General features: G+C 37.2%; 1 protein-coding gene across 3 annotated transcripts in view; it reads right to left on the bottom strand.

Moving 5' to 3' along the window:
• Positions 1-13,691, bottom strand: part of CUNH1orf87 (chromosome unknown C1orf87 homolog) — an 80,253-nt gene that overhangs the window by 51,668 nt on the left and 14,894 nt on the right. For all 3 annotated transcript variants that reach the window (XM_073896013.1, XM_025871892.2, XM_073896014.1), the window contains exon 3: positions 9,079-9,313. In XM_073896013.1, coding sequence (XP_073752114.1) covers positions 9,079-9,313 — 235 coding nt within the window. The remainder of the gene's footprint in view (positions 1-9,078; positions 9,314-13,691) is intronic.

Here is a 13,691-nt window from a genome sequence, read left to right as displayed (position 1 = left end):
GTGATATTCTTCATTTCTTTTTATAGTTTTAAAGGTTTTATAATACTCTGTGTGGATGAACTCTTATTTATTCAACTAGTCTCTTATGGATGAGAGTTTAGGTTGTTAATAGTTTTTTGTTTTTTTGTTTTTTTTGTAACAAGTAATGCTACAATGAATACTTTCTGCACAAATCTTTTCACATTTTTCCAGTGTATCCTTGGGACAGATTTCTGAAAGTGAGATTTTTCATGTCAACAAATAAATGCATATATAGTTTTGCTAATTATTGCCAAATTTCCTGCCAAAGTGGTTTTCTACTTTAAACTTCCTCTACCTTCCAACAAAGTATATTGTCAATTTTCTGGACTTTTGCCAATGTAATTGTGAGAAATTGTATCTCATGGTGGTGTTAATTTATATTCCTTTTATTAAGAGCAACACTATTTTTTGATATGCTTTAAGACCATGTACATTTATCTTTCTGTGAACCGTCCTTATGTTTTGCCCATTTTTCTAATAGTTTACTGTCTTTTTTTTCTTTTTTCTTTTTGATAGAAGATTCTATATGTTAGGGATATATTTATCTATGATATAAATTGCAGATTTCTTCCTCAGTTTATCGGGTATGTATGTACACTTTGTACACAGTGGTTCTGGCCACATATATGTGTAGTTAAAATTATCACTTTTTTTCTTATTGTATCTGCATTTTGAGTCACAGTTGAGAAATTTCCCCTTATCTCAGATTACAGAGGAAATCATCCATTTTCTTGCACTATTGTGTAGGTTTATTTCTTTTACATTTCAGCCTCTGATCCATTTGGAATATATCCCAGTGTACAGCATATGTATGTACAATATATGAGAGGCCCAATTTAAAATTTTCTCTGTGGCTATCCAGTAATCCCAGCATTACTTATTAAAAAGTCCATCTCTTCCCTACTAATTTGCAATATCATCTTTATTATATACAAAACCACAATATGCCATTGGGTCTGTTTGTTGATTTTTCTTTTCAATTCCATTAGTCTCCTATCTATTCATGTGCCAAAATCACGTTATTTTAGATATAGAGATTTTATATTTTATATTTGTTAATGCTAGTCCTACACCCATTGCTCTTCTATTCCTGACTCTTTTTTCTGGTTTTGTTGTTTCAAATTAACGTTTAATCAATTTGACTAGTTCCCAAAGAAAATGAAACAAAAATCTAGTACCATTCTTACTGGAATCACATTAAATTTATAAATTACCTCAGGGAGGATCAACATCTTGATGTTGTTAACTTTTTTTCCAGATTTTTTTATTGTGGTAAAATATACATAACATAAAATTTATTATCTTAACCATTTCTGAGAATACCGTTCAGTGGGATTAAGTACATTCCTATTGTGCAGCCACCCCCACATCCATCCTCACGGCTCTTCTCATCACACAAAACTGAATGTCTATACCCATTCAACAATAACTGCCTATTCCCTCCTCCCCCAAGTCCCTGGCAGCCTCTAATTTACTTTCTGTTGCTATGATTTGACTATTCTAAGTATCCTTTGTAAGTGGAGTCACATGGTATTTGTCTTTTGGTGGCAGGCCTATTTTACTTAGTAAATGTCCTCAAGGTTCATTCATTTTACAGCATGTGGCAGAATTTCCTTCCTTCGTAAGGCTGGATAATATTCCATCATGTGCATATGTCCCAGAATTTGCTTATCCACTTACCTTTGATGGATATTTGGGTGGCTTCCCCATTTTAGCTACTGTGAATAATGCTGCTATTAACGTGGGTATATAAATATCTCCTTGAGACCCTCCTTTCAATTCTTTCTCGTATATCCCCATGAATGGACTAGGTGGATGATATAGTAATTCTGTTTTTAATTTTTTAATTTTTTTGAGAAGCTACCGTACTGTTTTCCACAGTGGCTATACCACTTTACATTTCTACAAACAGTGTACAAACTTTCCAATGACTCCATATCCCTGCTAACATTTGTTGTTTTCTGGTTTTTTGTCTTCCTTGGTTGAAGCTATCCTAATGGGTGTGAAGTGGTATCTCATTGTAGCTTTGATTTGCGTTGCCCTAATTAGTGATGTTGAATATCTTTTCAGGTGCTGATTGTCCATTTTTAAATCTTCTTTAAAGAAATGCCTATTCAGGTCCTTGCCCATTTTTAAATCAGATTGCTTGTTTTTTGGTTGTTGAGCTTTGGAATTCTCTATGTATTCTGGATATTAATCTCTCATCAGATATGGGATTTGCCAATACTTTCTCCCATCATGTGGATTGTCTTTTTACAATCGATTGTGTATTGTGGCACATAACTTTAAAAAAATTTTTTTTTTATTTTGGTGCCTATGCTTTTGGGGTGATACCCAAGAAATCATTGTCAGGTCCACTCTGAAGATTTTTGCCTATTTTTTCTTCTAAGAGTTTTATCATTTTACATCTGTATTTAAGTCATGGATTCATTTTCAGTTAATTTTTGTATATGGTATTAGGTAAGGGTCCAACTGCAAAATTTGCATGCAGACATCCAGTTTTTCTAGTGACATTTCTTGAAAAAGTCATCTTTTCCCCATTGAATCATCTTGGTACCCTTGTTAAAAAAAATCATTTGACCAAATATGTGAGGATTTATTGTGGATCCTATTCTATTCTGTTGGTCTCTATATCTGTCTTTATGCCAGTACTATACTGTTTTTATTATTGTACCTTTGAAGTACCTTCTTTTTAAGGTTTGCTTTGGATCTTCAGGGTCCCTTGAGATTCCATATGAATTTTAGGATGGGTTTATATTTCTGCAAAAAAAATGTCATTGGGATTTTGATAGAGATTGATGATGTTAATTTTTTTCTGTATAGGGACATACTATACCTTTCCATTGTTCAAATCTACTCTTGTGTCTTTTAGGAGAGTTTTATATTTTTTCTCATAAAGGTTTGGACATTTCTTGTTAAGTTTGACTACGCATTTGATTTATTTACTTATTTAGTTAATTTAGTTATGCTTTTATTTGTTATTATAAATGCTGCCTTCCATTTTTTGTCCTAACTAGTTTTTGTTTATATATGTGAAGACCACTGATTTTTATATATTGATGAGATAATCCTGTTTTGCCAAATTCTCTTAGTGTTTTAGTAGTTTCTTCATAAGCTGTTTTGAAATTTTATATGTATAATCTTATCATCGGAAAATAGTATTTCCTCTTTCTTTCTAATTATTATGCTTTTAATTGCTTTCTTTTGTTTAATTACATTGGCAAATACTTGCAACATAATATTAAAAACCAGTGGAAATAACAGATACTCTTGACTTCTTCCAGACTCTAATGTGAAAGCCTCTAGTGTTTGTCGATTAAATAGGATGTAGGCTTTGGGTTAATATAGAGAGAGAAGCATTTTGGAAACAAAAGTGAACAAGGAAATTCTTATTCTCGGGATTTACAGACTTGTGGAAGGCGACAACGAAGCTTTTTTTTTCTTAATTTATAAAAGACGTATTTACTTACTTACAAGATTTATTTGCAAGAAATTTTACCATAAATTATGTGTTTATGAGAGGCATTATAGTGTAGTGTATGCATTTTTAAAAAAGATTTATTCATTTATTAGAGGGAGAGAATGAGAGCAGGGGAGGGGCAGTGGGAGAGGGAGAGAGAGGGAATCCTCATGCAGATTTCCCAGCTGAGCACAGAACCTGATGCGGGTGTTTGATCCCAGGACCCTGAGATCATGACCTGAGTTGAAACCAAGAATCTGTCGCTTAACTGCCTGAGCCACCCAGGTGCCCCAGTGCACCCATTTTTCTAAATGTTGTCCTTAAGGGGGCAAAAATTGGTTCTTTGGGGCAAATATTTCTTTTCTTAAATTTTTTTTTTAAAAATTTATATTTATTTGAGAGAAAGAGCACAAGTAGGGGGAGGACAGCAGAGGGAGAGGGAGAAGCAGGCTCCCCACTGATCAGGAAGCCAGATATGGGTATTGATCCCAGGACACTGGGATCATGACCTGAGCCAAAGGCAGACGCTTAACCGACTGAGCCACCCAGGCGCCCCGGGGCAAATATTTCTAAAATATTATAGTGGTTGGGCGCCTGGGTGGCTCAGTTGGTTAAGCAACTGCCTTCAGCTCAGGTCATGATCCTGGAGTCCCAGGATCGAGTCCCACATCGGGCTCCCTGCTGAGCAGGGAGTCTGCTTCTCCCTCTGAACCTCTTCCCTTTCATGCTCTCTATCTCTCATTCTCTCTCTCTCAAATAAATAAATAAAATCTTTAAAAAAATGAAAAAAAATAAAATACTATAGTGGTTTCTAGTGCTCAACTCTACTCAACAAAATAGTGTCTCTTGGTATTTAATTCCTCTCTCTTTAGGGAGAGTTTTAATTTTTCTCCTAAGGAGTGGGGTCCAATAATGAAAAGGAATTGAAAAAATTGGTGCTGTGGATCCAGACTACTTAGGTTCACATCCTAGACCCACCAATACTCGACTGGTTGTATGAGCTTTGGCGAATTACTTAATGTCACTGTATCTCAGTTTTCTCACCTATAAAATGGAGATATTAGCACCTACTTCACACCACTGCTTTTTAATTAATTTTTTATTTGAGTGTAATTGACGCACAATGTTACATTAGAGGAAACAGCCCATTTTCATAGTATAACAACAACTGCTATAGGGGAATGTACAGATTACAGATTGATTTATGAGTACCTTATGAAAAGCACTTAATCAGACAATGATGCTTCTTGGTAGAGTTGATGTCTAAGTTGAGCCCCTAGTGTAATTAGGAGTTAAATGAAGATGAAGGGAAATTTTCATACTAAAGGAATAGCATGGGCAAAGCATAGAAGATAAAATGGAACAGAACTCTACTGGGGAAACAGAGGTTATTTAGGGAAAGGTGGGTATGGGGGAGAAGTAGAGAATGGACAGAAGTGAGCTGGAATGGCAATCAAGGAGTCTGCATCTTATACCAGGGCAAAGGGGATTAAACAACGGTTTTAAGTGTTTTAAGTAGTGGCCACACTTGGGTACTTTTGAAGTTCCTCCTAAAAGAGGCAGAATATATATCCTTGCCCCCAGTGGTATTGTGCTTTGCCATGTGGCTTGCCTTGGCCAGTGGGATGGATCTTCATGGATATGACACAAGCAAAGACTTAAAACTTACTTGTGGTTGAGCCTGTCCTCTTGAAATGTTTCCATTACCATAAGAAGAACTTGCTTTGAGGAGCTCACTGGGTTCAGAACAATAAGAAAAACACAGAGCAGACCTGAACCAAATCTACCATCTGGAGCCAAGCCTAGAAAAGTCTAATTTAAAAAAAGCAAAAGCTATCTTAGCTCGTATTTGCAGATGTGAGCATAAATGATTATTGTCATAAGCCACTGAATGCTAGGGTGATTTCTTGCACAGTAGTATTATTATAATAGCTGACCAATACAGAGAGGGAAGCATAGAAAAGGACAGTCAGTTTGAAGATAATTAAAATCATCTTGCCGAAGTACTATGGTGGTTTGACTAGGATGATGACAGAGGAAGCAGAACTAAGAAGGTGTTTTTGAGAGATATGGGGGTAGAATTTAAAGGGCTGAGTGATATTAGACTCAGGGAAAGGGAGGAGGAAAGCATGCCCAGGTTTCTTGCTGGTGTAACTGGGAGAGTTGTGAGACTGTTCTGTTAGCCACAGACCATAGGAGAAGAGCAAGATCAAAGGTTCTGTTTTGAACCTGGTGAATCTACCAATGCACAGCCAAGTGGAAATGTCCTTGACGTCCGTCTGTTTGCCTAAAAATGAGGATGACATCATGTGCCTCTACCTACCTCACCAGGCTACTATACAGAACAAACAAGATAAAACACACAAAAGTGCTTCAAAAAGAACACATTACCAATCAGCTATGATAATTATTAAAATTAAAGCACTAACACTTTCATTTTCATGCTGCCAGATGCAAAAAACACACTCTAACTTTATTTTTGAAACCGTGCTACTGAGTTTGTAGCTAGTCACACATTCTTTTTTATTTTCTGAGAGAAGGCAGAGCTGATGCTTCTGAGAAATAATACAGATGATATTTGTATTTTCAAAGACACATAAGGAACAGAATTTGGAGAAAAAAGATTCTAGGGCTACTGTTGAGAAGAGCCAGGCTCTTGCCTTGTGAGACCTCAAACTAATCATTTAAGCTTTCTGGGCCTCCCCTTCTTCATTTCTGAAGTGAAGGTTTGTACTTGTTGATTTCTAAAATATCTTGCTGTTCTCGGATACATGAAACCATGGGTTCTCATAGCATTTTCAGCTTTACTTAACCTCCTACTAACTAATGATACTCTTCAAACTTGATCTGTAATTTAGAAAAGAGTTTCACACTTGCCTGTCCTCACCCACGTTAGCTCAGTCTTTATCAGCAACTTTTCTTTTGGAGCAAATTCAGGCAGTCCAGATTGCCTGTTATATCCCAGGCAGGAAAGCTTATTTTCATCTATGTGTGAGGGAGAAGGATCTAGAAGGAGTTCTGATTGGTTTGCTTCTTTCATTGCAGCAGAATTCCATTTACCACTTAGTCAAGGTGGTAATGAGGGTCTCCGTACCAGACAAATGTGGCTGCCATCTGGCAGGCCAGCACCACACACTCGGCAGACAGAACCAATTAATCAGGCCCCACACCCCGCAGGAGGTCTTGCTGTATTTGGTGGCTGGGTGTCAGCTCTGCTGAGTCTCCCACAAGAAGCCTCATTGAGTTGTGGGAGGGGAGGGGCAAATCATCTCCCTCTGGCACTACAGGGCTAGCAAAGAATCCAGATCTTGGAGGCCCCAGAACAGCTTATTCAAGGAATATTCTGCCTGCAATAATGGCAAATGCAGGATCTGTACCAGGAATGGACAGCTTGATGTGGTAGAGGGAGTGTTAAGAAACAAATTTCCATTTATAAGAGGAAAACTAGAAATGACTTCAATGCCCATCAGTAAGGGATTAGTTAAATGAGCCATGTTATATCCATACAAAGGAATAAATACAATTGGTGATTAAGGACTTAGGATTTGGGCTTTAATTATGGCTCTGCCACTTCTCAGCCTTTTGACCTGGGCAAGGCACTTGACCTTGTTTTTTAGTTCCTTCATCTATGAACTGAAGACAATACGAGTTCTTACTTCTTTGGGTGCTTGGGAGTAGTAGGTTAATACATGTAAAGAACTTAGAATGGTGCCCAGCACATAGTAAATGCTATTTAAGTGTTCGTTTTGAGTATGATTCTCATAGAGCCATTCAAGATGATGCTTAGGATGCATTTTTTGAAGCCAGGGTGAAAATTCTTAATATGAAATGAATCAAGCAGGATAACAAAGAATATATACATAATGATTCTCATTCTATATCTATGTATAGAGAAAAGAGAAAGAAATATATTATTATTTGTCTTTCATTGAGTTTTCTTTTCTTCTAACTTATACTCTCCATCTGCCAATATTGTACATGAGTATGCAATACTTTATAATTAAAAAGATGACTTTTTTAAAAATGGAGGAAAAGACTGGAGAAGAACCCCTGTATATACATCTTATCTCTCTACACTTAAGAGTGACTTCAACTTTTCTCAGCCTCAGTTTTATCATCTATACCATAGTGATAGAAAAAACACTGGTACCTACCGCAAGGGGTTAATTACAAGGAGCAAATGATAAAATTTACCTGAAAGTAATCAGGCAATATTAAAGTGTCTTATTACTATAATATTATTACCAAGGTCATCCTTGGGGAGTAACAACAAATACATTAATGCTAGAGACAAAATTATGTAAAAACTCAGAGGTCTTCAGAAGTTCAGAATGGATCATTTCACCTCTACAGATGCACTATATCCCGCTCCAACCAGGCCTTAAATTCAAGAACTACTTATAAGACAGTCAAAAGAGGGGCTCCTGGGTGGCTCAGTCAGGTAAGCATCTGCCTTCAGCTCAGGTCATGATCCCAGGACCCTGGGATGGAGCCCAGTGTCAACAGGGAGCCTGCTTCTCCCTCTCCCCCTACCTCCCTTCCCTGCTCATGCTCTCTCTTTCTCAAATAAATAAGTAAAATCTTAAAAAAAAAAAAAAAGTCAAAATAATGCATTACCTGGGGATTTCGAAAGTTCTAGTTGCAGTATAGGCTGTGCCACTGACGTTTTGGGCAAGTCACTTTTATTTCTGGACCCATGTTCAACTAGACCTTGCAGAGTATGGTCTCAGGTCCATTGCGGGGCCATTAACCACTTTAAATTATAAGCTTTGCAGAGTTCTTATGAGCAAAAGACCACAAATCCATAGGCTTTTATTTTCTCAGATGACTAAAGACTAGCTAGTATCTGAGTGATTTAGTAAGGGCTATTAAAATTATAAACTAAAAATAGTTATGTTAGAGTTTACTGCAGACTCTAATTCAGTATTCTACTAAAATATTTGGCTGTCACTTAATGCTTGGCAGCACTGCAAAACTCCTACTCTATGTATCCGTCTAATTGCAATTTCAGCAATTTTTGGAAATGGTACTTTGTTATCAATGAATCATTAATTTTGTCTTGATTTGGATCCAGTTTTCAATTGCTGCTATTCTTGCTTTTTAATTACAAATTACTAATCATATAGATTCATCATTATCAAGTTAGTTTGTTGTGGATTGTTTGGTTGATTTTTAACAGAGTACAGTGATGTATATTTCTATCAAGATTTTGGCTGATAATTTTTTGATATGTAGACATGGTTGCATTGGATTTTGAAAATAAATGATCTCTTTCTGTAATGTTAAAGCAGACAGACCTTCCCCCTCCAACACAACCCAAATTTGCATGTACATTTACTTGGATCACTGTATGAGTGTCACCGAGTTAGCCGCCGATAGAGTAGGTTGGCCAACTCAATTAGTGGTCAACCAGGATGCAATATACAAAATGACCTAAAAATTTAGTTTCAGATTTAAAAAAATGAACTCCAAGTCTATCTTATGCAAAATATATTAATTACCATTAGTACAAGAGCGTGTGGTGTGAATCTGTTTCCAAACTAATTCTGAATTTTCCTGGTCAATTACCAAGAAAAGTTTGGGTATTTGTCACTCACTTTGCCATCCAGAAATCTGCTCCTGAGTGCTCCTGTCAGGAATTTCTGGTTGTTCTCTGGTTTCTGATTGTTCTCTGGGTGCTTGCTTTCTTCCTTATCATCTGAGTTATGATTGATTTGATGATCAGTAGGATTAGTAGGAGCTGGAGAGTCTCTGCTCATCTGCTTTGCACCACCAGTCACGGATTTCTGGAGTACTGTTTGAGTTTCTGCCTTCAGGTTCTCATATTCCTTGCTGTGAAGAAACAGTTTTGCACTTTGTTACTCACAGGGCAGACTCTGCATACACTAGGCTGGCATAAGAAACAGAAGGTGTTAGTCTGGTGGTGTGAACAGTGGTAACTCAGCATGGTGGAATGAAGAGTAAACATTGATTATCTGTGTATGACTCATTTACCATAGAGAGACTGTATTATTATCTTCTCAGAGTTGAACTTCTCCTACCCTCTTCCTCATATTGATAAAGAGAATCTATCCAGGGGCGCCTGGGTGGCTCAGTCGTTAAGCGTCTGCCTTCGGCTCGGGTCCTGATCCCAGGGTCCTGGGATCGAGCCCCACATCGGGCTCCCTGCTCGGCGGGAAGCCTGCTTCTCCCTCTCCCACTCCCCCTGCTTCTGTTCCCTCTCTCGCTCTCTCTCTCTCTGTCACATAAATAAATAAAATCTTTAAAAAAAAGAGAGAGAGAGAGAATCTATCCATCTGCTCTCAGACCCTTAATGTAAGTAACGGCAGCATCAAAAATGAACACTACAGGTTATCACATATCTTACTGACAAATCTAATGGGTATTTTCAGTGTTTGCAACTAGAAGAAGAACTCCAGTCAAGGGGGGTTGCTAGCTCTAGTCCTGCTCTCTGTCTCTCAGGTGCCTCATCCTGTGGCTTCTTTTTCTCCCAGTAGTCCTCCACTCAAGTTTAGTATTAAATAGAGAAAAGAGAAGGAAAAAAAGAAACTGTAGGAATGATTCAAAAAATACAAATAATAAACACAATTTTAAAAAGATTCAACCTTGTTTAATAACTAAAGACTCACAAATCGAAACAATTATATAAGACATCGCTTTAAATTTAGGAAACTTCTTTGGAAATTAGAAAGTCAAATGCTAATGGCCATAGAAATAGACATAATTAACATAGTGGGTGACCTGAAAAAACATATGAAGAGTGAGTCAGGAAGTTGCAATGGTTTAACCTACTAAATCAATATTTAAGATTGTGTATTATGGGAAAAAATACGGAAGAAAAATTTTAAACTCTAAGTATTTAGTAATAGGTGAGTATGTTGAGTATTTTACTCTATGTTCATATGATAGAATTTATAAAGCTATGAAAATAGTTGGGAATAATTTTAATGACACAAGAACATGTCCAGTTATACAAATAAGTGAAAAATGTAATTATCTCTACTATGTAAAACTTGTGTGCATAATATATGTGTTTATGTGCGAGAGTACATAGTATATCTAAAAAGAAATATGCCAGAAATGGACAGTAAGTGTCTCTGGGTAGTAGAGCTCAGAATATTACCGTAATATCTTATAACATTATTATTCTAAATTTTTTACATGACAAAATATTATTTTATAATCAGGAAAAATCAATTTCAATATAGCTATAGAAAGCACTCTATAAATTCTAGCTGTTAGTACTGATACAATGGAAAAGATCCCTTTTATTTTATTTTATTTAAGTTTTATTTTATTTTATTATGTTATGTTAGTCACCATACAATACATCATTAGTTTTTGATGTAGTGTTCCATGATTCATTGTTTGTGTATAACACCTAGTGCTAGAAAAGATCCATTTTAAAGCATGACACATTATCTGAGCATAAAACAGTCGCTCTGATACTTGTTGATTTGAAAAAGTCAAACCACAGTCAATGATTTGAATGTGTGTATATTTTTTATGGTAATCCTCTTGGTCATGGCAGCACAGGCCAAAAAGAAGGCCTAAAAAAGAACTCTGAGGAACACCTAGATTTACAGACAGAAGAGCTCTAAAAGGAGATTTAGAAGAAATTCTCAGTAAGGTAGAAGGGACACCAGGAGCATGGCGTCTTGGAATCAAAGTGAAGAGGATGTTTCCAGAGAGAGGTCATTGTCAACAGTGTCAGGGGCTCTGGAGAAGGGTGAGGTCTGAAACGTGTCCATTGGATTAAGCCACAAGAACGTCGACAGGCATCTTGACAAAGGAGCTTCTGTGAGCTAATGGAGGTGGATGCCAGACTGAAGCAGGTTTGGGAAAGAGGGGGCCAAGAAACCGAATACCAGAAGTATAATCTGTGAAGAAGTTTGGCTGCAAGAGCGGAGAGAGAGAGAGGATTGGTGACTGGAGTGCAATATGGGTTTCAGATAGGGCTTTATTATTATCATGTTGAAGGACTGTGGGGACTTTAACACATTAAGTACCAGTGGTGAAGAACCCACTGAGCCAGAGGGAAAGAGAGGATAGTATTGATGAAATATGATGAACCCTGACAAAGTGAGATGAGAGAGAACAGAGATAAATGAAATGGAATGAAATGAAATGAAACGTCAGGGTAGGGTTGGTAGGGAGATAGGTGAGGATATAGGCAAATTTATTTGTACATTTGGTGGCAGCTTGACTTTTCTCTTTGATATATAAGGTATGCTTACCTGTTGGCTCTCAAGGGGGAAGTGCTAGGGAAGGAAATCTGAACTAAGGGCAGATGGCTTGAGATAACTGCTATGAAGAGTGGAAAAGAGCTGATAAATAAGTAAAAAGGTCAGCTGGGTACAACCAAGTAGCCATGAAGGTTGGAGACCATAATTTTGTGGCTTCAGTGTGAGAGGGTGCATGCTCTTCCCTAGGATTGCCTAGGAGTCCTAGTGGAGATGCAGACAGGGATTTGGCTGGGATTTGCCAGACAGGTGCAGTAGAATGATAACAGAGCAAGATGGGAATGTGAGAACAATAGTGTATATATAACAAATAATTCTTGCAATGAGAGAAAACATAGAACATATGATCTCTGACCTCAAGAAATTTAATTTCATTTGGCTGTCCAAAAACAATACAAATAATAAGTTAACTTGCTTCTAGAAGTCAGGTCGATAGCTTCTACATAGTGGTTACCTTTTTAGGGAGGTGTAGAGCCCAGAAGGGAATGCTAGGGCCTTCCATGGTATCTGCAGTATTCTGGTTTTTTTTGTTTTTGTTTTTTTATCTTGGTGTTTGTCGCAAGGGTGTATCACATTTGTGAAAATTCAGTGAGACTATATATATGATGTGCGCTTTTATGTGTCTATATATGATAAATACATAGATATATTCCTATAACATGCTCAAAGAAATTGGTATAAAATTTGCATAAATATGAAACATACCTAATTAGTGTATAAATCAATGTCAAGTGAATATTACAAAGAATCAGTGCTATTTGAAGTTCATAAGAAAGAGAAATAACTATGATTTGCAATGGTTGCAAAAATATTACTGAGCATTTAACTACACGACAGTCACATTATAGCCACTCACATACACTAGTTAGTTAATCTTCAGATCAACCCTATAGGTAAGTGCTTGTATTATTTTCATTTTAGGATGAAGGAATTAAGACTCAGAGAGTTTATGTGATTTGTCCAGTTGTACATGGCTTTTCAGTAGTGGAACCAGAATTTAAACCTAAGCTGGCCTGACTGCACTGAGCTGCCTACTTACTGCCAATAGAGTCAGGAGAGAATCCATGGAGGTTTATATTATATGAGGAGCAGAAAATAGAAGAGGAGGGAGTGCAGATTTAAAGGCAAAAATGGGTTTGGGGCAGAAAGTTAACTCCTCTGGCTGAAACAATCAGCTTTGCTTTAATCACCTTCAAAATCATTTTGTGGGCAGTCTCAGGACAGAATTGCCTGAGAAACGTGAAATGTATCTGCCTGCCTGTTAAAACAGTCACAGTAGATGTAAAAAACCAAAAATAACCTGTTAAATCTGTTCAAAGTAAAAGCTGTTTTTTTTTAAAACATACATAGCACTTTAAAAGTATCATGAAATGACTCCCCAGCTGAGAAATGGCATGTGCCTGTTAGCACAAACAATTTGTCAACACACATTGGTTGTTACGCTGTTCACAAACTCACAGTTCTTTCTTCTAGACTTGTGCACTATCTACCTGAAGTACTGAAAACAGAAGTTTGCCATTTCAAAAGAAAGAAAAAAAATGCCATAACACTCTCTTGGAAGCAAGGCATAACTAGCTTCTTCATATGTACTTCTGACCTCAGCTGCTGCTCTTAGGGATGCTGTGAAGAGTTTAGTGTCATCCTGGAACTACAGCAATTAGAGAGGATTACTGTATTGCTGGATGATAAATAAATGAGGCGAAAACTGTTCAGTTGTCTCCCGTCACAGTGGGCTCTTCCTGCAAACCAACCCTACAGTGCCACCCTCTACTAGAGCTCAGAGTCTCAGGGTTAGAAACAAACATTGCAAGGGCATCTGGTAGCATCCTCTGCCCAAAGCAGTGCAGAGACCTCCCATCGGCCCACCTCCCATGTAACTCCAACTCACCAGATCTCACATTTGATTTGGATTACACCCCTGCTGAGAACATCAAATCTCAAATGGAGGACCCAGGGGGCTCAGCAAA

Source organism: Callorhinus ursinus, unplaced genomic scaffold (assembly GCF_003265705.2).
Source record: "Callorhinus ursinus isolate GAN/ISIS: 27379988/994484 unplaced genomic scaffold, GSC_fseal_2.0 scaffold9, whole genome shotgun sequence".
In the NCBI taxonomy this organism is placed as follows: Eukaryota; Metazoa; Chordata; class Mammalia; order Carnivora; family Otariidae; genus Callorhinus; species Callorhinus ursinus.
This window is presented reverse-complemented; position numbering and strand designations above follow the sequence as displayed.